Source organism: Anas platyrhynchos, chromosome 2 (assembly GCF_047663525.1).
Source record: "Anas platyrhynchos isolate ZD024472 breed Pekin duck chromosome 2, IASCAAS_PekinDuck_T2T, whole genome shotgun sequence".
NCBI classification, from domain to species: Eukaryota; Metazoa; Chordata; class Aves; order Anseriformes; family Anatidae; genus Anas; species Anas platyrhynchos.
The window spans coordinates 73,561,357-73,586,625 of record NC_092588.1 but is presented as its reverse complement, the minus strand read 5'-3'; the positions used below and the strand labels follow the sequence as shown (position 1 = coordinate 73,586,625).

General features: G+C 35.9%; 1 protein-coding gene across 11 annotated transcripts in view; it reads left to right on the top strand.

Annotated features, from left to right (window-relative positions):
• ABCA13 (ATP binding cassette subfamily A member 13) overlaps nt 1-25,269 on the top strand; it is a 189,818-nt gene that overhangs the window by 69,780 nt on the left and 94,769 nt on the right. For all 11 annotated transcript variants that reach the window (XR_011807700.1, XM_072034942.1, XM_072034941.1 and 8 more), the window contains exons 31-41: nt 808-922; nt 1,650-1,979; nt 6,349-6,418; nt 8,117-8,251; nt 9,245-9,382; nt 12,217-12,403; nt 13,228-13,446; nt 15,783-15,979; nt 16,754-16,911; nt 17,317-17,547; nt 23,306-23,396. Coding sequence is in view for 10 of the 11 variants with exons in the window: in XM_072034942.1 (XP_071891043.1) it covers nt 808-922; nt 1,650-1,979; nt 6,349-6,418; nt 8,117-8,251; nt 9,245-9,382; nt 12,217-12,403; nt 13,228-13,446; nt 15,783-15,979; nt 16,754-16,911; nt 17,317-17,547; nt 23,306-23,396 (1,871 nt within the window). In the remaining variant the exon portion in view is untranslated. The remainder of the gene's footprint in view (nt 1-807; nt 923-1,649; nt 1,980-6,348; nt 6,419-8,116; nt 8,252-9,244; nt 9,383-12,216; nt 12,404-13,227; nt 13,447-15,782; nt 15,980-16,753; nt 16,912-17,316; nt 17,548-23,305; nt 23,397-25,269) is intronic.

Here is a 25,269-nt window from a genome sequence, read left to right as displayed (position 1 = left end):
AAATTTTCTGCTTCTTAATTCAATTATAGAATTCTTATTGGGTTAACGCTTAGAGGACTTAGGAAGCTACCAGGTCTTAGTAATGGATAAGTGCATTTTCTAGCGTAGAACTGAATGAATGTGTTTGATACCAAAACAACAAATGTTAAGAGAAGAGGTGACAAAATGTTATGCAACTTCAGTCTGCCAAATGACCCCTTACAGGCTGTTTACAGCTATACTTTGGTCAGAGTAGTCTGCTGGACAAAGACTGTGAATACGTTATGCAACTAATACAATGTTCAAAGAAACACCCTTTCTATTATCAATTGTCCTGTGTGAAAACATAGAATTTGTCCCCAGTATGTGATGAAATATGCTGCAAAGTTGATTTGAACAAAAGAAAAAGTGTAGGATTGTTTTTTTGTAAAATCATCATAACATCCTGAGTATTAGAATGTAAAATTAGTTAATGGTGAGAAAACGTACCAATGGAGCAAAAGTTGACTGTTTCATGCTATTGCTTATTATGCATAAATCTGAATTCTGTTTGACTATGAAAGAAGCCTCATCACCTGGAAGACAGATTACATCAGCTCTGTTGCTGACACATGGAAATAAAATTTATAGTACTAATGCACATATTTAGCTTGTTGCATGAAAAATAAGTGAATCACCTGACCTGAATAAAAATAAATCTTATCGCTCATGACAGGTCCTATTTTATGTATACTTTGAGAATAGTCACGGTATTAAGCTATTAGCAAACTACTAAAAAAATCTTTTATGCATGGGAGCTAACAATACTGCATATATATTCTTCCATAGATTCTTGAACAATATAGGTTTTTTTTTCCCACTTATGATGATGTTAACATGGATGGTTTCTGTTGCTGGCATGGTTCGCAAGCTGGTTTATGAAAGAGAAATTCATCTTGAAGAGGTAAGAGAGAGCTGAGTATCTGAAAATAAAATGTATTTATTAGTGTACCAAAATACTTTAACATTTAGGTACTTTTGTGTACTCATAAATGCAGCTGTTTTTTTCTTTTTTTCTTCGTTTTTCTCTTGGCAGTAAGTTCAGATTCTAACTGGCAACTCAGATTCAAAACGCTGCTGCTTTGAGTTTGAGCATCGGCCATCGTAGTGTGCAAATATTTTCAAAGAGACAAAAAGCAACAAGCAAAAAAAAAAATCATAAAATTTGAATCAGGAAACTTATTTAAAATGAGGCTTTGTGTTTAGAATGTTTTTTATTTTGGACTTTATTTTTTTCATGTTTTGCTGTATGTGGACTAATATAAACCTTCATAAGCCAAATTAAAAAGTTCCCATGTACTATGTAGCTTTCAAGAATTTAAGGGAGGATGACAGGATGACAGAAAAAGTGAGACAAAACTATTTCAGCTATATCAACAACTAGTCTTAGCAGGTGCTAAGCATATAGAAAGACTGTCTCATGTTATTTCTTAATACACACAAATCTGAATTCTGTTTGATAATGAATGGAACCTTGTAAATATTTTTTTTTCTTTCTTTTCCCTTCTTTTTTTTTGGGGGGGGGGGGGGGGGATGGGGGGATGGGGGGGGGGAATTTATACAGGTCTATATTTCCTTTACAGGAAATATTGTGTCCTAACTTTAAGTCTGTCTGCTGTATTGTCTTACAGTATATGAAGACAATGGGAGTACATCCAGCCATTCATTTCTTTGCCTGGTTTCTGGAGAATTTAATTGTGCTCACAATAAGCAGCAGTGCCCTGGCCATCATTTTGAAAGCAAGCGGTATCTTTGCTTATAGCAATGGCTTCCTCATTTTCCTTTTCCTCCTGGATTTTGGAGTGACAGTTATTATGTTAAGCTATTTTTTGGGAGCATTTTTTAGCAGTGCCAATACAGCAGCTCTGTGTGCCAGCCTTGTGTATATGATCAGTTTTTTACCTTACATAGTTTTGTTGGTCTTGCAGAATCAGCTGAGTTTCATCAAGCAAATTATAATGGTAAATATTTATTTTCCTTTTCTAATTTTTATTCTCCAACCATACCATGGATTTCCATAGTTTTGATACTTTAGACTATTATTTATTTATTTATTTATTTATTTTTGCTTTTGTGTTTCACTGGAAATAAGTCATTCTTTACTAGGTATTGAACTGACCAAAAGTTTTGAACATAGAAAGAAATCAAATATAAATTTTCAGGGAAATTTTGTATAAACCTACCAAAAAACAAAAACAAAACAAAATAAGGAAGTTTTATCCCTCATGCTCATAATGTCTCTTAATATTTTGACTTCAAAATATTTATAATGTTACTGTTCTCTGATAGCATACTGGTCATTTAAGTCATTAACTGTATGGAGAAAAACTTGTGATATTATTGTAGATGTATCCAATTATTCAGTAAATAGCATGTCAGGATATTTTGAATTGGAGTGATATTCTAGAAGTTATCTAGCTTTAGTTCTTCAATAGCTGTATATAAGCAGGGTATATTACCCTGAATAATCTGTCAGAATCTAATATTTTTGGTCTAGAAAAAAATGTGCGAATTATTGTCATGGCTGTATTTCCTCTTGCAGTGTCTCTTGCTTTGATTAATGTACCATTAATGTACCAAATTGCTTAGACCCACATTTTATCCTGATAGAGATCTAAAACTAAGGTGATTTTTTATGTGTGTATGTTTTTCATTTGTTCTGAAGCTATGGGTTGCAGTAATATAGTTTTAAATGGTAAATGTTCTGTGCACCTCAAAATTTCTTTAATTGAGGAACTTCTGTTCAGCTTCTAAAATTGTTCACCAGTCAGCTTTGGAAAGCAGTCTGCTTAATGATTCGACACAGGACACATTCCTAAATACCCTTCTACCTACATACTCTCAGTTGTGATTCACAGTGTATACAGGCTTAGATACATGACAGATCTGAAATTTAAAGTAAGCTTTTTGTGAATGGCATTAAAGTCATGAGAGTGATCAACAGCAGGTAAGCCCAGGATGCTAAGGAGGAGAAAATGAATTGAACTCTGATGGTTCTCCTTAATGCACGGAAATCTCAGTGAATCTGTGTTAACAAATATTCAGGGATATTTTTAATCTGCTGTATTTACTGTTAATGGGAGTTTTGCTTGCAGCTTCCCACGCTCTGCAGTTAAGAATGACTCTCCTTGTTAGTTGTTATAACATGATTTTCTTCTCATTTCATTACTTATTGTAGATCACTGAAATTAGTGGTTTTCAAACTTTTTCATGATCTGGTAATAAAACTTAATAAAACCGGGAAATACAAAAGACCTAGCTAATGCATTCTAATGTTGCAAATGTTAGACTGTTGATTACTTTACCCTTGAATGATTAACTTAAGCTTTTCTTTGCGGAAGTGTGGTGAAAATGTACTTCATCTGGCCTCTTAGTAGCTCTTCTATTATGTGTGCAGATCTCTGCCAAAAAAAGGACTAGCTTTGTTAAATTGTTTTCTTAGATGGATATGCTGTAACCCTCCATATAACTAAACTAGAAATGAAAGTCTTTTCCTTTGTCCAACAGCTGTTTAACCCTTAGCCTGAGACAGAGTACTAAGGAAGTTCGGTTATGGTAGGCTGTTAGTATTACAGAAATTGTTCCTTAACTCATGATAATTACCTAGCAGCTGCCTAGTTCTGGCCCAGGAGTGATTATGTTAGGTGCTAGTGAACCGCTGCTCTTACCATTCCCTCAGCCAGCTGGTGGATGTGGTGTCATGCCCTGGATTATGGTGCAGCTTGGGAAGACACCACATGCAGAGCTGTCAAAGTGATGTGTGAGCATGGCACAGCAGAACCCATTTAGAAGGGAGAGCGAAGAACTGCCAGAACAGAATTGGTGAGCCTGTGGTTGTCGTGTAGAAAAGGAAGAAAGAGGTAGATGCCCAGCCTATCCCCGAACAGCCGGTATCCCTCCTATCCCCCAGCCAGCCACCCCACATTAATTGTCAAGCATGGTGCGGAATACCCCTTTGGCCAGTTGGGGTCAGCTGTCCTGCTTCTGTCCCCTCCCAGCTCCTGCTGCACCCCCGGCCTCCTCACTGGCAGGGCAGTGTGAGAAGCTGAAAAGTCCTTGACTCAGTGTAAGCACTGCTCTGCAACAATTCAAACAAGTAAGAGACATTTCTTCTCAGAAAGAGCAGTCAGGCATTGGAACGGGTTGCCCAGAGAAGTGGTGGCATCACTGTCCCTGGGGGTATTCAAGGAAAGGTTGGACCTGGTGCGTAGGGACATGGTTTAGTGGGTGACATTGGCAGCAGAGTGTTGGTTTGACCAGATGACCTTGAAGGTCTTTTCCAACCTTAATGATTCTATGTTACACTGATGAGAGGCTAGAGCCTGAGCTAGAAAACGTCATGTGGAATATGTGGAACAAGGTAGATAAGGCTGCAGTTTGCTAGGTCCTGCATTTTTGCCACCTAACCTTACCCATAAAAGTGGCCTAGAAGAAAGCTGGAGAGGGACTCTTTCAGGGAGCATAGCCATGGAACCAGAAATAACAGCTTTGAACAAATAGAGGGGAAATTTAGATTAGTCTTGTGCAGCAGGAAGAAGACTAGAAGAGCAAGGCAAGCAGCAGGTCTCCTTGGTGTGCAAGGAGAGCAATGCAGTCCAGTGAAGCACCTGACCAGAAGGAGAGGTGTCATGGGTGGAGGGATAGTGCCAGTGGCACAAGAGACACCAGTTCCCAAGGGATCTCTGGCACCCAGCCCACAGACAGATGTAAGTGATACCATTGGCATTATAATGATGCGGGTAACAGGCCAGCCCCTCAAACACCCAGTGACAGGGGGCCTAGGCCTTACCATAGGAGCAAAGGTGATACGGGGCAAAGTCAGGAACATCAGGCAGAGAGCCACAAGGAGCAGAGGTGTGGCCACAGCCTGGAGCACAGTGCGGGACCCAGTAATGGCCATAAACCAGACAGCAGCATCAGACCCATGCATGAAAATCAATGAATCGTACTCCACAGCAGGTAATTGGATTAATTAGTCAACTAAGAGCTTCTGCTTCTGTAGTTAGGGATCACAGAATCACCTAGGTTGGAAGAGACCTCCAAGCCCAACCTCTGACCTAACAGTAACCAGTCCTCCACTAGACCATATCACTAAGCTCCACATCTAAATGTGTTTAGATGTAAGCAAAATGTAAGACTGCTTACATGTAAGGAAAATGTAAGACTGCAGAATTCAGGCATAAAAAGGCAGGAGAATATTTTGTTGTTATGGTTATTTTCTTGTTCTCTCCCCCCTTTGGGCCACTGGGAAAGAAACGTAGACAGCAGATTATATGCATAGTTTAAAATCACTGTTATTGCAAAATAACTCTTCAGATATCCTGAACTCATTGAAAATCATGCAGCAGCATATGCAAAAGGGGATAAAATTTGAAGAGAGGGAGGAGGCCATCAGCTGAGATGGTGAAAACTTAAGGATATAAGAGGCAGGGACTTGGTTAACTTGGTAAGTGGAATTAGCATCAACTTTTTTTTTTTTTTTTTTTTTTTTTCCAAATGTGTAATCTGTGCCAATAATTATTTTTTCTAAGTAGCAGCCTATGTCATACTTCTTACTTCTTTCTTCAGACAGCTGGTGGGATGTGTGTCTTTTCTATTAAATATTGCAGAAGCCTTATTTAATTGCATTATTTTAAAATGAGAGATGAAATGAACTATTTCAGCTCACTTTCAAACTGCAGAACTTTATCATTGAATAATTGTTATTAATTTTAGTAATGGTTTGGATCTCTCCATCAGCCTTCATGAGCTTGCCAGTGTTTTTCGATTGACCGTCAGTCATAATTCCATGTTATCCATTATGGAACTTGGTCTTTTTATATTTTGTACTTTTCTGATACAGCATGGTTAATTTATTTTGCTTCTTTGAAGTTAAATATTATTTCCCTGAACAAGAATTATGTATTTACATATAGTACCAAGTATATGGATTCCTTTCACCTCTATCTCTTGTTGAGTTCTTGTCTTACAAAAATGAGTAGGGCCACTGCTCTTACTATAAAAGTATATTACTTTACATGCTGTTGCAGTGTTACACATTATATGTTTTGTGTAAGTGGCAGATTTAGGATGGTCTAAAACTTGTGAAAAGTTGATTAATCCTTTCCAATTTTCATAACAAGGTCAGCAGAACTCTTTAAGGTGGAGCAAATGCCACTGCGATACGTGGGGGAGTAATGTTAAAACATAAAAGGAAATAATGACTATTAGCCTATTTGAAACAGTGGTCTATTTATTTATTGTTTGCTTTTAATATCACGAGTTTCATGGAGGTTGTTAATGATGTATTTTATTTGATGTTCACGTTCTATTTCTCTTTTGGTATTGTAGTGTCTTCTGTCTACAACTGCCTTTGGGCAAGGAGTATTTTTCATTACATTCTTTGAGGGTCAAGAAATAGGTAAGCTCTGCAATTAGAATAAAATAATTATTATTCTTTAAAAAATACAGTTGGAAATGTTTTTCACTTTATTCTGAAAAAAAATAAAATATCTCTAATAATGAGTGAACAGGATAGATCATAAGAGAGGAGAACAATGCTCTCAAAAAACAAGTTAAGCTTGTACCACTTTCCAGAAGTAAATTAGTGGGCTTAGAACCACAATACAAATGGTTGGGAATCCTTCCTGATGTCAGTGATGGCTCTAAAGCTCATTCTCTGAAGGATATCCACAGAGTGTTTTATACAGAGGCGTGTGTGGATTCACACATGCACTAGTGTATAATACAGGGGAGGTTATAAGAACAATATTGTACAGAGCAAGAGCCTTGTAAGTTACTCTCAACATAATGCTAACAAATATTTAACCATTTTACACTGGAAAGTAGGGAAAAAAATAGTCTGCTTTGTTAAATATCTTGTATGTTTCTACTCTTTGTACTGAGCCTGAGTAACAGTGCACCTGTCTCTGTAAGCCTGGAGATAGCTGGTGAAATTTCCACTGAGAGCTACTGTGCAAGTGCAGAAATGTATGAGAACACTGTGTTGTGTTTAAGCATTAGGAAGAAAAATTATTTGGAAACTTGCTAGGTGCACACTGAACCCTAAGCCCTGTTCTGCCCCTGTTGATGCTAAAGTTACAGAAGAGTAATAAATAAATGTTGGGGACCTTGATAAATATCTACATTTACTTTATGTATCTAAATATAGAAAAGGATGTAGTCCCTTTATTTTGTCGCTACTAAGGCAAGATCAATATTAATGACAGTGTATTTTTCAAACCATGAACTACTGGCCAAATACTGTAATGATACAAAAGTTGATGAGTAGAAGAGGCAGTTGCAGAAAGTCTAAAATTTCACGCCAGACATTTCCATCAAAATAACTCCTCCTTACTGAATAAAGGGCAAAATGTGCTTTGTGAAAAACTGCTCTTCTTGACAATCGCAGAAAAAGAATTGCAGAATCAATATCATGACCCAATGTACTGCAAACAAAGTAGCATTTTCCCCTTTTCAGAAGAAAAATGTAATGCTTTTTGTAAATGTACAATTTGGTTGCTTTTTACTTTTCCTTTTACAAATATGGTAACTTTTAGTAGTACTAGTTTTCTCCACTGTCTTTCTTCCTTTCATGCCTTTTGCACTTTTACAAAGTATACTCAGTATGTTTGTAGTTCCAGTTTGTGTTTGAACACAGTCAGTGCACAGAAATACTTGCTTCTTAGAATTCTCAGTTTTCAGGTTTAGCATTATAGAAATCTTAGTGTAACCTGTTTCTTTGTAATATCAGCAGTATGTCCTAAAGCCCGATTTATTGAAGAGGTCAGTGCCTCATTTTGTCATAGTCATAATTCTTTTTCTATTGCCAAATTAAGGGCCATCTAAAACTTCATAAATAGCCTTTTCTACATCAACTTCTCTGCATTTTCTCAGCAGCAGTGTCACCTGCTGTTCTAAACAGAGACTTGAGAGGCATAGTAATTCATTTCTATTCATTAGGATTACTGTTATTACCTACATTCTTTTCTTTTTTTTTTTTTCTGTCAGTGCTTAAATACACAGAAGAGTTGGTTGGTGGTGAGTTTGTGATCTTTAATGCTGTACTGATTTAGTTTTGACCTTTTAAAATTATTATTATTACTACTCCTACTACCAGGAATTCAGTGGAATAATGTGTACCAGCCACTGGCACAAGGAGGATACATGACCTTTGGACTGACCTGCTGGATGATGTTATTTGACTCCATTTTGTATTCTATAGGTGGCTGGTATTTCAGCAATATTGTTCCTGGTAAGATCATAGGTTTCATATTATATGGTTTTGAAGCATTCATAGAGGAGTTATTGAATGCAACGAATAGATTTGACTTTTCTTATTGTATGCAAGTAAAACAAAACATCTTTGATTTGAGGTTTTGATGTGCCAAAACTCTCTGATTGCGTTTAGGAACTGGGTCTTCCTATTCAATAAGTATTGAATAGTGCTAAAAAATGGACTAGAATTTGTAGGCAGACATGAAGTCTGTTTTGTTTATAAGGATGACAAATATTTGAAGGACTTTGTTGGTACTTTGCAATAACACTGCTCAGTCTAGGAGAAAAAAAATGTGTGAAAATGGTGAATCTGCTGTCACTACTTCGGATTAAACCCAAGAACAACAAAACATTTTCAGTTCACTATGACTTTGAAATGCATGATAACAGTATCTTCAGTAGTCTGGACTGTGAACTGTAGTCAGTCAATACATAAAAAGAAGTAATTAACTTCCAAGTATATTTGCAGAAAGTAGTGGGCTATTTTTTTCATTATGCAAGTTTCATAAATACTGAGTTGGTTGAGGCATTTTGAATCATACCCTAATGCCCTATTAACTGCTTGAAATTTCTTTCCTCTGATTTTATGTCATCTTTTCTCCTAGCTACTTTGTATTTGTTTGCCTCAGCAGGCTGTTTGGTTCATTTTCTTTTCTCTTTCTAGTATGCAAGATTATATTGTCTATCTCTACATATTACGAATTCCTTACTTCTAATACACTGCAAACCTGGTTTGGAGATAGGGTAAAGCACAGTATCACTGAGGCTTCATGGTTTTATGGCAAGATCTGGTGTTATAGCCAAGTGATTTTTTTCCATTTTAGTAAGGTTTGTGAAGTTCAGCTGAGTCTGAGCTAGTTAAATGCCCTAATCAGCTTTTTAAAAGTAATGTTAGGATATTAGTGGCCCATGTACAAATATAAAAAGACTGTGACTTTTGCAACTGATTCTTTTGTACTCTTTCATCTAGGAAAATTTGGATTAAGGAACTATTGGTACTTTCCTTTTACTGTTTCCTACTGGAAGAACCTGTGTGGTGCAGAGAGGATGAGAAGACATTATCTGAATTCAAATATGTTTTTCTTCAATGAAAACTTCCAAGAAAAAGGTTTGTAATCATAACAGAATTTTAATATATATATATATATATATATATATTTTTTTTTTTCCTTCTGAATAGTGTGTTAATTTTGTTCAACATGATTCTATCATTGGTGGGTCCTATATCATATGTTTTTAGATCTTGTTTCTTTCTCTTTTCCATTGCTTAGTGTATACTATCAACAATATATACTAACTTTTAATTGTGCTGTCACTTGTAATGCTTGAATGGTTCAACTAAAACTATTGTCTATGAAGAGTTATGAAAACTCTTAAAGAATATGTAAAATAAGTAACTCTTGAGTTCATCCTGTACCTGTATTGTTACTTTGCCGTGTTAGGCTCTGCTGAAGTTCTTTACACCTTTTCATACTGTTACTGAATCTGAAAAGCCTTGTGCTTTATAAATAATGTTTTTCTTTTTTTTCTTTTTTTTTTTTTCCTTTTTTTTGTGGCAGCTCAATTTTCTTCCTCCTTTTCTGCTCTTTCTATCTGCTTCTTTAAATGGACAATATAATTTTGTTCCATTTCCTTTCTATTTCTTATTTTCCTCTTCTGTTATCACTGCTTTTTCTGCCTCCGTTTCTTAGCCTTCTATTTAAAAAGTGACTATTACAGTAACGACGTTTTTATCTGCCTTCAGTTATGTTCACTGCTCTACTATGTCTCTATTTAGTTGTTTAAAATTAATTATTTAATTTAATTTAATTACAACCTCCCCCCCCCCCCCCCCTCCCTGGGGTTTCTTTAAGGACTTTCTCACTTTTCATTTACAGTTTGTGAGTGAAGGAGTAAGTCACCCTCTTCTACAGGTATACCCTCTTGGGGCTTTAGAACAACATGATGAGTCACTGTGGGCTGTATTTTAGAAGTTACTGTAGCTTGTAAAAGATCCAGTTTTCTGTAGCATAGGTGAAGAAACTGAATGACTCAGCAGTTTTATGGGTTGATGCCTCTCAGAGTAGTGCTAATTTCATAAAGTTCTGAGGTTCTTTCAAACATTTTTGGATAAACTATCCATATAAATTGTGCCAGAGTATCTACAATTCGGAACAATTCAATTTTATTGAGAAGATAGTCTTTGATCCTTACTTAAAATGAAGACTCTTTTTTTTTTAAATGAAGAGTGTTTCCCACTGTGTACTCCACACCCACTGTAGAAACAGGGAAAAACTCCTCTGCCTGAGAAGTTACTAGCATGGTTTTTGGCGCAAGCCACCAAAGTGTCATACAACTTTGTGGATATGTTATTCTCACTTCTCCACTTACTGATACACATCACATGCTTGTAACCTAAATTGGCTGTATGCAGACTCCAACACTGCCACGCATGCAAAGGAATGTTCCCCATTTCATGAGTATTGAGATTTATTGTACTGGTAATGGGATAAATGGATTCAAGGACAAATAGCTTCAAACAGCAAAGTGACTTGCTCCTGTGCAAGCCCCCTGCATGTGATTTGAAGAGCACAGCTAAGAGCCAGTTCAGTAGGAGTGGAAATTACTTTGAAAATCAGAGATGAGATATCTTACAAACTGGAAATACAGTCAGAGATGGGCTGACAGAGACCTCAATGCTGGAACTGCTTCTCTCAGGATAAGTCATCTACTGTTTGCAAATAATTTGGAGCTCTCCATCTGAAGCTTGCTTGAGATGCATTGTCTGAGGCTGGCTCTGTACTTATCTGTTGAGTTCCAAGATGTGATCAAAAATGTAGGAAGCAATGGAAAGGGCAAGAATGATGTGTTTTGATCGGTTTAATATCCTGACTGAAAGATAGAGAAGCTAACTGGAAGTGAGTTTCATGAGTAGAAGAACATGAGAAATGTCACAGTAGGTGGTAATGCCTTGCACTTCTGGCAAAAGTTCTCTCTAGACCTAGAAATGGTTGTGGAATGAGTAAAAACGTTTTTAATTCACAGCCTAAACCAATCCTTGAATTCATAATCTCTGTTTAGATATATATATGTGTGTTATACATAATTCTCCCCCCTCATAATTGTCGTCCATATTAAGTTAATTTTTTTTTGGAGTAACATTCCACTTTTACCTAACTTTATTTAAAAAAAAATAAAAAATCTCACTGCCAGATTCTTCAATTGTAGTGAGTCAGTAAAATATTACATGTTAATCATGTATGTAGGGGGATGGTAACTGACTATGCTTATGTTTGGAAAGTAGAGATACCTGTGCCAACCTTTCTCCTGACAGAAGAAGACATCTTGATCTGGGTCACGTGGTCAGTTTGCTGAGCCTGGTTACCTCATGGCTAGAAAAATGCTGGATATCTACTTAAATGGAAGACCTTGAATTATGTTTAAACCGGACTGCTGCTCTGAATCATTTCATGAAGAGATCTGCTTTGCTTTATTGACTGAGGGAATTCAGAGGATTAACTAGCTATACCTGTTAATATTATGTTAATGTTATATGAAATGATTGTCTCTCTCTATATATGTATATAGTATTTGACACAGTTTTCACATATTTATTAACATAAAACAATGATTTATGCAAGATGGTTATTAGTGTTTTTATTATTTTTTTTTTTTCTACTGGAAATACACGTCTTTTTTATGACTATAGACGTGTGTGGACATGTATCCAACTTGGCATAGTTGTGTTAGGTTGCTTTTTAAAACTGCAAATTGGCCAAATTCTTAGAAAATATTAACTGGCACAGTATCTCTGATTTCAGTGGAGTTTATGTGAGTTCAAAGCATCTGAACATCTGTTCCTGTTTCTGGTAAATGGCAGCAGGGTTTAAGTTAACTTGTTATTCCCCTTATATATATGTTTCGATTCAGCGATCTCTTGATCTGCTGCTTTTACTCTTACAGACTCAGTACCTCCAGGCTGGAAAGGCGCTTGCACAGAAGGAGCTACCATTGGTGTTGTGCTGTTGTCTCTCACCAAGGAGCATGTGGATGGCCAGAAGGCTGCTGTTAAAGATCTCAGCCTCACTTTCCACAGAGGTCAAATAACAGCGCTCTTGGGACCTAATGGAGCTGGCAAAACAACAGTTATGTAAGTCTGCCAGTTAATGGTATTATCATCCCCTCTGGCCTATGATATGCTTTCTTACTTCAGAATGCCTCTGAACTTTTTCCTCTTTTTTTTTTTTTTTTTTTTTTGTTTTGTTTTGTTTTGTTTTTAATAAATATTATCCCAGAGCACATGAAATGTGGAAGCTCTAGCTATATAAAGCAATGCAATGAATAGCAAATTGGGTCATTTGTGCCACAAATATGATGATGTAGTTGTTCAGAAGCAGCTTCAATAGCAGCTGAGTATGTTTGGCTGTGGAAATGAAGACATCTCATGAAAGCGCTCTTTTCTGGCATCCTATGTCCACTTCTATCACATAGTGTGGGAAACTTAAGGGTTGTTGTGCCTTTTTCCTAGATGTTGCAAGGGGCTTTCTAACAGGTGGCCAGAGACTGAAATAAAATAAAAATGGCATTTAAAAATGTCTCTATTAAGAAGTCCATATATTTCTACCTTTATGTTACTTTTGATCAACTTTACTGAAATCAGTGATGCAGGATGGGCCCCACTAGGAATAACTCATCAGCTAGAATGCAAAAGTGGAAAAGGAAATAATGGACTGTTATATCTGGCTGGGAAAAATGGCTTTTTTTCTGGAAGTAGAGGAAATGAAGGACTGTTGAGTTGCTGATTTAAAGCAACAACAACCACAAACACATCAGCAGTATTCCTATAATTAATGTTCAGTTGCATTGGTGTTGCTCAATGATGCTTGGACATGCCATAGGAAATCCAAGTGTGGGCTATGTAATAGTGTCATTACATCATTTTGCCTTTTTTTTTTTTTTCTCTCCTTATTACAGATCACTGTTGACTGGTCTGTATCCACCTAGCTCTGGCACCATTATTATTAATGGAAAGGACATACGGACTGATCTGGCTACAATCAGGACAGAGCTGGGTGTTTGCCCACAGTATGATGTCCTGTTCAACATACTAACAGTGCGAGAACATCTACTGCTTTACGGATCAGTGAAGGCACCTGACTGGACAAACAAACAGTTGAACCAGCAAGTCAGTGGGTAAGAGTCTTCCTTTTGTGTGTTTAAATCTGTCAAGTAAATCAGTAGTGTCTATTGAAAACCACTTGAACAAAAGTGCTAAAGCAAAATTGCAAATAGAAGTAACTAGAAACTGCAGGGTTGATTTCCGTGAGTTTTTATCACACTCTGTGTTCTGAAATCATACCTTGAAAACAGATTTCCTAGTTTCTAACCTTTACGTTCATATATTTGTAGTGAAACTGTTGATGTTAGAAACTTGGTACACAGAACCATCAGGTAATCATGTTTTGACAGGAGTGAGGATAGTTACAGCTGTAGTGGTTCCTGCCTCATGCTGTCTGCCTTACCTCCCTCCTGGAGGTACTTGCTGTTGCTGGATAGGCAGATGGAAACTCAACTGTTTTCATCATGAGTTTTCAGATAAGTCAACACTGACTTTATTTATTATCTTGTATTCTCTCACCTGCAGTAGAGGGAAGATTAGAAGACCTGAAAGGGCAGCTGAAGGCAGTGTTTGTTACAATCTTTTTAACAGATATTTGTCTTTCCTTTCTCAATTTTATTTATTTATTTATTTATTTATTTATTTTTAAGTGAAAGAGTTTAAAAACAAACAATACAATAGGAAAAACAAGCCAGAGCTTTGACATGACCTCACAGGATTTGCCACTTGTCAGGCTGAGAATGTTCGGTAGTGTCTCTAGGCTGCTGCTAATTTGCTATAGGACTGGATCTTGTCTTTGCATCATGTATATTAAACTATTAGTAAACTCTACAAGGTGAAATCTTGTTCACCAATAGCAAAATGCATTGTTTGAAATTTAGTAACAAAATGTATGCCTTTTTAATACTGTGCCAGTGGAAATGCTTTCTGTTTACCTTCTGAGGCAGGCTAGCCTGTGTGGAGGGCTGAGTGCTTCCACGTGTCAATGGAGATATCAAGTTGATGGGACTTCTCTGTAATGTCCAACTAGGCATTCGTAGACTCATTTGAAGCAAAGCGGCCTTTCTTTTTAGCAGCTGTTATAAAAATCTGTTACTTGAAAATTTTGATATGAAAAATCTCTGGCATGGGACACTACAGTCTCTCTAAAAACAACTCCCTAGAACAACAAGGGAAAATGAAACAGAGTCTGGTTACAATTTATGCAAAATAATATTCTGTATTTTATTGTACTTAGACTGCTCAGCTGTAATTTCAGTAGCACTCTGTTTTAGTAATGGCACATAAGGATACTCTGGACTCTGCAGGCCTTGCCACTAAGAAAATTTTATTGTATTTTATTAAGACAATGAATACCTTAAAATACTTCATAAAAAATAGGAAAATAACAAAACAGTGAAAAAAATGCTTTTATTAAGAAAAAAAAGAAGATGGCTTTTAAAGAGATTAAGAGTCATTTTCATGCATTATATATTTGTAAAACAACTATACAGGTCTGTTTCCTTAAAAATGAAAAACTTGCTCAGTGTAAACAGCATGGTTTAAGTTGCATGTTCACTCAGATGATTCAGGAGATTACTTTAGAACTGTTGATCCTTTTATATTTTGCTTGCCATGTTGATAGCAACTGACAGCTTTTTGGTCAATAACTGGATAGTCAGTGTGATGAAAAATGAATTGGTGGTCTTTCAGTGCTGTCTTTAGTGGATATGTGTCCACACCCTGCTCAGCTGTGAGATCAGTGAAGGGCCAAGGCTGAACAGGCAGTACATGGAACCTCCAGACAGATTGGATTGAGTTACATGAGGTAGTGTTGTCTTATCTGGGGACTGTTAATCTGTTTACTTCACAGGAACATGCCTTAAAAAAAAAAAAATAAAATAAAATAAGAGAAGAAAAAAGCAGTGTTACAAAAAACAAAACAAACAAAACAAAAAAACAAAAACAAAAACAACCAAAAAAAAAAATACCCTATTATTTACTTCCAGTGTTCAAATGTCTACAGGCGTTTTTTAAGCTGTTTATGTAGTTGCAAAAACTGAAGCACTGTTTGAGTTGTGAAAATAACCATCTTTACCCATGGTTTAAGAAGCTATAATCTAGTGTTTGCTGTAGTCAGTGGACAAGCTAGTATTTATTCTGTTTGACTTAATTTCAAAATTATTCTCTGTTCTTATCCTGCATAATACTATTTCAGAGATTATATTTCGGGTGGTGATGGGCTTTGTAGGTAGAAATTAGAGCTCACTTTTTTTTTTTTCTTATTATTTTTTGTCACCAAACTCTATAATCAGTCACAGTAGTGTTGTGTTATCTTTCATTTACAATTTTTTTGGTAATTCTGCTCTGGGTGGACATGTAACTGGAAAGCTTTTACAAAATTGCTCAAGCTTCTCTACTCTTATTTCAGAGCTCTGGAAGATGTGGATTTATTGGAGCATCAGGACAAACATGTTGGAGCCCTTTCTGGGGGAATGAAAAGGAGGCTGTCAGTTGCAATCTCCTTCATTGGAAACTCAAAGACAGTTATTCTAGATGAGCCCACTAGTGGAGTAGATCCATGTTCCCGTCGTAGTATCTGGGATGTTCTTCTGAAGTACAAAGCAGGTACAAAGTTTTACACCCCCCTTTTTTTTTTTTTATTTTCCTTTCTGGAATTCTGTTTCAATAAAATTTATGGGGATAGTCTGAATATTAGTATCACTTTTTTGTAAGTAAATATGTTAATTTCAGAGGTAACGTAATCAACTCAGGAAACTTTAAAGCAGCCAAGCAATATTACAGGATTTGTTATCTCACAGAAATATACCTAATCTAACAGAAAGTTCAGCTTAGTTTTTAGACCTTTTCTGTAGTTTCTTAACTTCTTCTTTTTTGTTTGTTTCTCAAAGTTCTTTTCTGTCTTTCATTACCCATGTTGCACATATCTATATATAAATGCATATATTTTCTAATGAAGATATACTCATCAGTCAGTCTGATTCATTAATTTTTTAAGTGCCATGAGATTAAGAATGGATTGTGTGAAACAAAGTCTTCAGCAAGTGAGCAGTCAATTAGCTGTAATAAACCACAGTGAATGATCCATTGAAACAGACTCTGCAGTTTTGTGATTTTAAGGAATCTCTTAAGCTCTTAAAATATCTTGAACTTAAAGTAGGAAATATTAAACCGTTACATGTAATACCAGGCAAAGCATGTTTAGACCTGAATTTAACACGGTGTGTCTAAATCTTGAATAAAGGTTTTGTTTGTGTCATGCAATTATGTTTTGAAGGGACCTGAAACACATTCCATTAAGGTTAAAGGACCTTCCTGAAAGCCAAGTTTATTTCTGTGGAGGCCAAGTTTTGTGGATATGTACAAATCTTTTTGATTCAGGTTGCACACTGATCTTTACCACTCACCATCTTGATGAGGCGGAAGTGCTCAGCGATCGCATTGCCATCCTGCAGCAGGGCCAGCTGAGGTGCTGCGGTTCTCCCTCTTATCTAAGAGAAACATATGGCCAGGGACACAGTCTAACGCTCATAAAAAAGGTATACTAAAAATATAATGTGCAGAATTTAATAGAGCCTGCTAAATAGCTGGTTATATTCCAAGGGAATTCTGTGCATATTCTTCCCTGCCTGGAAGTAGTATGTGATAGAGATTATTACAGAGCCAGCAAAACACGTTTTTATCAGCTTTCTTGTTGTTTATTGCTATTATTTTACTTTTTTTTTTTTTTTTTTTTTTTAAAAAAGTACATCTCTGAAAATGATGCATTTAAGGGGACATCTCTGAAAATGAGTTTAAGGATTTAGCTAAAATTGTACTGTTCTTATTCCTGGGAACTTGTCTCTGTGTCCCAGGTTAGATGTAGTTTCATCAGTGGAGAATTTCCTGTATGAATTCAAGTCCACTTCTGCTAACTCCCCCCCCCCCCCACCTTTTTTCTTCAGCCTTCTGTGTTTGAAATCCAGGATCCTATGCACATTGTTCGGGTCACATCTTTGGTACAGACCCACATCCCAGAAGCCTTCTTGAAAGAGAACAGTGGGACTGAGCTGACCTATGTGATTCCAAAAAGGACAGATAAGACCTCTTTTAAAGGTCTTTTTCAGGCTTTAGATCAAAGCCTTCATCATCTACATGTGACTGGCTATGGTGTTTCTGACACAACATTGGAAGAGGTATTTGCAGTTTTTATGTTTAATGACATTTTCTTGTTAGAGAATCTCGTATTTGCTTCCAGCTAGTCTTTATTGTACCTTTCAAATTTCACAACAATTTCTTGTGAGAAACATGTTAATACAAACCAAAACAAAAACATTCCCCCCCCCCAAAAAAAAAAAAAACACAACAAAAAACACATGAAACAAACATCAAATACTTAATATTTATGCTGTTAACTTACTGCTGTTAAGTCACTCCACTACAATGACTTATTCTAAGACTCTGATGTGACCCCCAAGGATCTGTGTAACACTTAAAAGTTTGTTTCTGCGTTTAAGAATGGAAAATTTGATGTGTCATTGACCTAATCAGAGACAATGTTGTCCTCAATGTTTAGCAGTGGAATGAACTGTGAACTTGCAAGTTTGGAGGTTCAATGCAATTAGCTCTTGGGAGAGGAAAAAAAATAATTTACTCAAAATTTGTCTGAATTATAAAGCTTAGGACTTTGCAAAACTGTGCTAGAAATCTCTAAAAAAAATGTTTTGTGTTCATATGGAGAGAGAGGTGTGCCTACTTACTTATATATGCATACTAATATATATAATAATATATATGTATATGTATTAGTGTATATAGTGTGTATACGTATCTACACAGATATATACTTTACATGTATACATACACACTAAACAGATCAGCTGGAACAACAGAGTCCCCCCCAGAGAAAATGATTTTCTTTCTCAGTTTTATGAAGATGAGGCTCTTGAAGGCCTGTCAGATATTAATTATGCATTGTATTTTTGCTGTGTGTGCTATACATATGGGAATTAATAGGGTCATGTATTTGGAAGTATCAGCAGTTCTGTGTTTGTTGTTGCAAGTTTAGAATTACTAATCTTACATAATCTATAGGGATAAATTTAAATAGAATTCCAATAATGTAAGTAAACTTAAATATCAATTGTTCAAGAAATTCATCGAACAAATTCACCACCAAGTGGAGCTACTGTACCCTGAACCAGTCCACTGGGAGATGTCTTTAGGACTATGTTGATATACTACATATGTTACCAGGAGTCTGTACAAACATAAAGGACCTGTTTTTCCAGATTTGTTTTTAAACTGCAGACCAAATAATGCTTTACCAGCACATATGTGATTTTTTTTTGAAGTTAAGCTCTCTATACAACTGAGTTATTAAGAAAAAAAAAAGTTATAAAGAAAAAAAAAAAGGTGTCTCATTGGCAATTCTGTCATACATGACCACAGCATGTAAGCTACTGTGGCAAGCGTTTGCTATGGCTATGGGAGGGGGGAAAAACAGAAATATTATACACATTTATTAAATATTACACACTCTTTCAAAGTGAATGATTTACCTTCTCTACAATTAAATGAGGCAAGTCAAAAGCTCTCCTCAGACAGCTTGCCTTGCAAGACCCTGTTATTTTCTTTCAAATCATATAGGGTGATTAACGTGCTATAAGTAAGAATAATATTCACTACCAACCTTTATAGATTTGAAAGTAATGTATGTGTTGAGAACCTTTTTTTGATTATATTCCTATGGGCTATCATAAGACTCTCCAGAATTTGTATCTGTAAAGTAAATGTGAAGTTGTCACAGGAAAAATGGAGGCTTCCTCAGTGTGCTGCATCTGTTATTCAACTGAGAGCTTGCTTTCACTTGTTTTCTGCAGGGGAGTTTTTTTTTTGTTTTTTTTTTTTTTTTTAAAAAAAAAAAAGCCTTAAAGATGGTATTAGATATTGATGTATCATTCTTCAGCTTGAAGACTTAATGCATTAATTTGGGGTGATTTCTGTCATCTCTGCATCTCATCATTAGTTGTTACAACCTCCATTCTCCATTTTCTTATCAAAAGCCTCTTTGCATTGGCAACTAAATGGATAGCACATAATAGTACTATTTAGTCTATTCAAACAATTCGATCTGGAAACAAAGAACTCTGACTTTAAAGGAAGAAATGTGTTCTAATTTTTATTTTATCCTCTCTTTTCATTCTCTCATACACTCACCGTTATTCTTTTTCAGTCTGAGGAATACTTCTACTGCCTAAAATCTTAGCTTTCAAGGGAAGCCAGGCTGCCATTCATGCTTCAAAGAAATTTTGAAGTTCTAACCAAATAAGTTCCCAGCATCTTTGAATCTAACTAATATTATACTTGCTTCATTTTACATTTTATTTTTTTTTCTGCCAAACTCTTTATGTTTTTATATTTTATAAAGCTTGTAATCCAAAGATAGCAGAACAAAGAGGAGAATGGGAGGGTGGTTAATTATACTGAGTATATAATGACAGCTCTTCTGAGGACGGTATTTCACTTTCTGGCAGTTCTGGAGACTTCAAAATTTGCTGCTTTCTTGCTTAGCACTGGGAGGAGAACTAAAGCATTGAAGCATCTTCACAAAATCAGATGTGTTGAAATACCTATTACTGGAATATTTCTTTAAATTAACTTCCTTCAGTCAATTTGCCCCAAAGTTTTCCCAAGAAAGGCCAAGTCCTTGAAACATTTTGGCCTTGAAACACTAATCATTAACACATCTTCTAATGAGATTCAGTTTTGTTGAGAGGCCTGTAACAATATCTAATAATGGCACAAATATATCAATCTGATTTGCTGTAGTATTGCCACCTGTCCAGACCTTTTTCCTCGGGGGAAATGCACTTTCTATACCTGCTCCCAACCTGGTGGTTTGAAAGTAGCAGCCTGGGTGGTACTGCTGCTTGCAAGTAGGGTGGTCCTTATCAACAGCCAGCAATGCCCCAATCCCCCAAAATAGCTGAGGTGGTCCTTCAGCATCAGGCATGCAGCCTGTCCACAGGGGCAGTGGCTGGCAGTGAGCCATGCCACTCTCCTCCTATTTCAAGCCCTCTCATGGAAAGTACAGGCTTTCTGTTGCTTGGACTGTGTCAAGTGTCTGTGTACACAGACAGAAGTGTTCCTGTTTAGCAGATGACTGAGGTCAACAATCAACCATTGACTGAGGTCAATGGTCATCCATAGCGAATAGCTCTAAGACTGCTTCTGCATCAGTTCAATTAAGGAAGCACTACTGTAGCTGCAGAAGGCTATGTAAGGCAAGGTCTGCATGGAAGAAAATTTAAAAAATAAAAATGTATAGAAAACATATTAAGAGGAAAACTGGCTCCTTCAAAGGGAATTTATTTAAGGTAAAATATGGATTACAGATGTAGGCCTAAAGCTTAGAGACTTGCCAGCAATACTTGCCCTGGTACTGCTCAATTACTGAACAAAATTCATGCATGATGAATTTTATGATATGTAAACATTCCTTAAATGAAATATGATTTTTTTCCCCCTCCAGATTTGGGTATTTGGTTGTTACTCATGGTTGAAGTATAAAACAATGTACGTGTAGTACTGTTGTCTGCTCATGGGTGTGTTCATAGGAGTCTGCATGCCTTAGTGCAAAGATCTAATACAAGCACCTGCAAAAATGTTAAACACTGCTTCATTCCATGTGTTGCTTACATTTCAGAGACTTTCATGTGTCTTCTATGTTACTTCATCTGTTACCCTTCACAATTTTGACTACTGTTTTTGCAGGTGCTTTTTGAAAATAAATTGACAGCAATCAATTAACACTTTCCCACCCTAAAACAGCTAGAATACACACAGGATTTGTAGGATAAGAGGTTTCAGAAGTGTTGCTAAAATATCAGTGGACAGAAGTATGTATTAGCAAAAGGTTGTTTTTTTTTTTTTTTTTTTTTTAAGGTTTCATTATGTCTTCTCTTCAACTTATGTAACATGATTAAAGAAGAAAAGATATGTCTGTAATCCCAGAAGGAATTTTGATGCTGAACTGAGTATGTGCAGGCAACAACCTATAGTGCACACATTATCCTAGCAGGACAGGAGCATTTCCTTTGTGGTTTTAGCCTGTTCAGTTTGCCTTGGTTCACTTGACAGAATTGGTGTGCAGAGGAGCCATTGGCAAGCAGGCCCAAAGCAACAAATTAGAACATGGCTTTGGGCTGTCAGGATATCCCTCCAGGGTTTTATAGATCCATGTCAGTAGGAATTTAGTTTCTTCTAGCCTTACAGTTTCTAATGGCCAAAAGCATTTCCTGAACGTTGGCAGGTAACAAATGCAATCAATAATTGCTATTAAAAGGCAATTATATTGACTAAGCAAAATAAGGTTTATGTAACATTCAGACCTTAGCAAATCAAGAAATATCTTTCCACAACAATAAAGTACTTCAAATTGACCTTGTTTTATTGTCTACAGTATGAGCTCCTTAGAAACGAGAATTTTTTTTTTTATTATTATTTATTTATTTATTTGTTTGTTTGTTTATTTATTGTTCTAGCTGGTATCAGGTTCTTTTGTGGAAATAAGTAAATGATTCTTTAATGCTTTAGAAAAGTTTTAGTGTAGTTATAATCAGAGTCCTGCAGCTCAACCCAAACACAGAAGACAAGGCTTTCATCGAGAGAAAATAAAACTTGGCTTCAATTTTGCTGTTCAATTAGAGATGATCACAGTAGCTGTATTTTCTTTCATTTATTTATTTATTTATTTATTTATTAATCTGAAGTTCCCAGGTCACTGTTTAAATTGCAATTCAGGTGAAGTTAAGAAATTTTTAATTTTATTTTTCATTTCAGCTTACAAGAAGTGGGGTGGGTATTAATAGCTAAGTCACTATGAAAACGACTCCAGCCTTTGTGAAGGCTGAGAGACTGAGAAATGAAATTCACTTATATGAAATTCAAAGGACTTTATGATTAGAACTGCGAAACAGAATTAATCACACAGTAGTGGGTGTAACACAAATCTATTAAGCAAAGACTGTATACCATGTAAATAGATCTCATTATTGTAAAGTTGGTGTGATCTGTTTATTTTAATATTATCATTAGCTTCTTTCTGATGTGTATCTACCCCCCACTTAGGAAGATTGAACCCTTATTACTTTAATCTAGTGTGGATTTTTAGATTATTATTTTTATTAAAAAGAATAAATATTTCCAGTGTTTCCCACAGGGATTTTAGGTAACAGGATCTTCATTACATCAACAGATCAACAGGTCTTCCATCTTGGAGTATACATGCTAGTGGTTTTGCTATTAAAATGGATTAATTTACCTACTTTTCATATTCAGTGTTAGAGAACCTTTATGAGTTGTTGTGTGGCAATGGAGATGGTGAGATTGCCTGACTGCTTCTAGAAATCTATGGATAGTTCCTAGACCACTATGGATTCTCAGTTCAGCAGGATTTTGTACATTAAATCTAGTTGTACTGGTACAACTAGAACAGTAGTAGCAGTTGCAGTTGTGCCCACAAATTTCTAGCTACTGTATCAGAAGAGGCTTGGAGCTGTAATTATACACTTGGTAAAAACTGCAGTAACTGAGCACATGCCACAGCTTAGGAGAATAAAATGTCAAATAAGGGCTGCCAGTCTGCTGAAAAGTCTTTGCAGATAGATGGTGATTGGGACAACAGTGCTTTGCGTAGGTGTTTCTGCATCTATTGGTATTTATTCCTTTCCCCTTATTCTCAGGATACCTCTTCTGGAGAGTTTGAATAATTTTATAGTCATACTCCAGCAGAGTGGCTAAAACAGCCACTACTACTGTCTGACTACATGGATCACTCAGCATGTAGTTTAACAAAAGCTAGTTTACAGAAAATGGAATCTAATATATTATTTTTTTTAATTAATTCATTTTATTTATTTATTTATTTATTTATTTTCTATTCCATGAAAGGTATTTCTGAAGCTACTGCAGGACTCGGAGAAGATACCATTTGCTCCACAGACAGCACACCTGGACAATGCAAAAGGTGCTGAATCTGCCTGTAAGTAGGAAATTAGGTACCTTCTGAGTCAGGCAGATTCATAAAGATCACAAATCCAAAGATAAACCTGCACAAAGATCTCAAAGTTGAGTCATGTAAAAGCATATGTAGAATGCTGTCTACTACCATCTGGTAATTCTTTTTTTGAACACGTTAAGTGATTGTCCTTGGGTAGTAGGTTTTTATATACCTTTTTTTGATTCATCTCTTTATCAATTCGCAGTTGTCTTCCCATCCTTCTAAAATGCATATACATGCACAGAAAGTTTCTCTTACTGAATCAGCATTAACATATTCCTTCCTACTAGTCCCTGGCAACTAGTTACCCTCTTTAATTCTTACTCTTAACGGATAGATATTTCTGAAATATACCACAGATATATAACCTGTGATTTACTAAAAAGGTATTATTAATTTCCTTCCATGTTCAAAAAATAATAATGAAATAAAAGATCCGTTGCCCCCCATGGTAGATGATTTGTCCTCTTCAGTGAAATGTTATTTCAGGTTCCCTTGTTCATTTGTTTAAAAAAGCAACAAACTCCTTTATGCTTTTTACTTTCCCGCCCTGCAAGCCCAGGAAGAGCTCCTTATTAACATTTGTGAAAACCTTAGGAAGCTTGTTCTTAAAAACTAAACTCTTCTAAGAAATCAATAATGTAATGCCTTGCAAAATGCCAGCCTCAAGTTTGCTAGTGTTGCTCGTGCAAGCTGACTGATGTTTTCTCATTGTTCTTTGCATTCTTATGCCTCTATAGTTAAGTATGATACTCTCTTTGTATTTGATGACACACTTAGATTATAGACTTCTTGGGTTAGAAGTACAACATTTTATTCTATATGTACTGCTTTTAGTTCTGTTTTTCTAGAACAGGGGCACAATGAATCCTGGTCTATGAATGACCTTAATTGTTGCAGTAATGGGAATAATAATTTTGACTCAAACTTGTATTATTTTTTTTCTAATAAATTCCATTGCATCTGCCAGTAATGAATAATCAGTGCCAAGAAGTGTGGCCTAAGCTGAGTCCTTGCACAAAGTGCAAATCTGTTTGGATAACTTTTTGAGAGGGTCTTTTAGCTGGGCTATTTCAGTTCCTATCAAAGCAGTAAAGATATAACTATACAGCAAAAAAACCCTCACTAAGTACATAACGTATCCACACCTGTGAGTGGTCAGAAGTAGACTTCTGTTTAAAATATAGCTTTAACTAGCCCTTTATTTTATAATTAACAATCGGTTGTGCATTTATTCAAGGCTCCGCTGGGATATCCAAACCTATTTCAAATCAAAACAGTCTTCTCCACAATGCATTTTTATTAAGAATAAGATTTTACTGTTCCTAAAGTAATGAAAAACAGAGTATATTGTACTTAACAACTTGGTATCTCTTATCATCCACATTTCAAAACACATAGCTTAGTTTATTATTATTATTATTATTATTATTATTATTGTTATTATTATTATTATTGTTATTATTGTTATTATTGTTATTATTGTTATTATTTGTTACATTGATTAAAAAAAAATCTAGTAATCAGAGGCTCTATATGTTTTAGTCTGATAAATTATAGTAAGAAAATGTGATGATAACGCCATTTTTGTGGTGATGAGAATGGTAGAAAATTGTCATTCAATGCAGATGACTGTCATTCATCATTAAGGACAGTTGTGAAGTGTACGCATAAGGAATCTGGGAAATGGTCATGAAAGGTATCCATCATTGTCAAAGTTAACTAGAATACTCCATGGGCAATAGCTTGACCTGTATAATTTTGTCTTTGAAAGCAAATTCAAAGGCAGTCAAACCTGTAGTTAAATGAATTTTCAACCTCCCCGGAGCAAACAGCTGGAGTATTGGGAAGATCA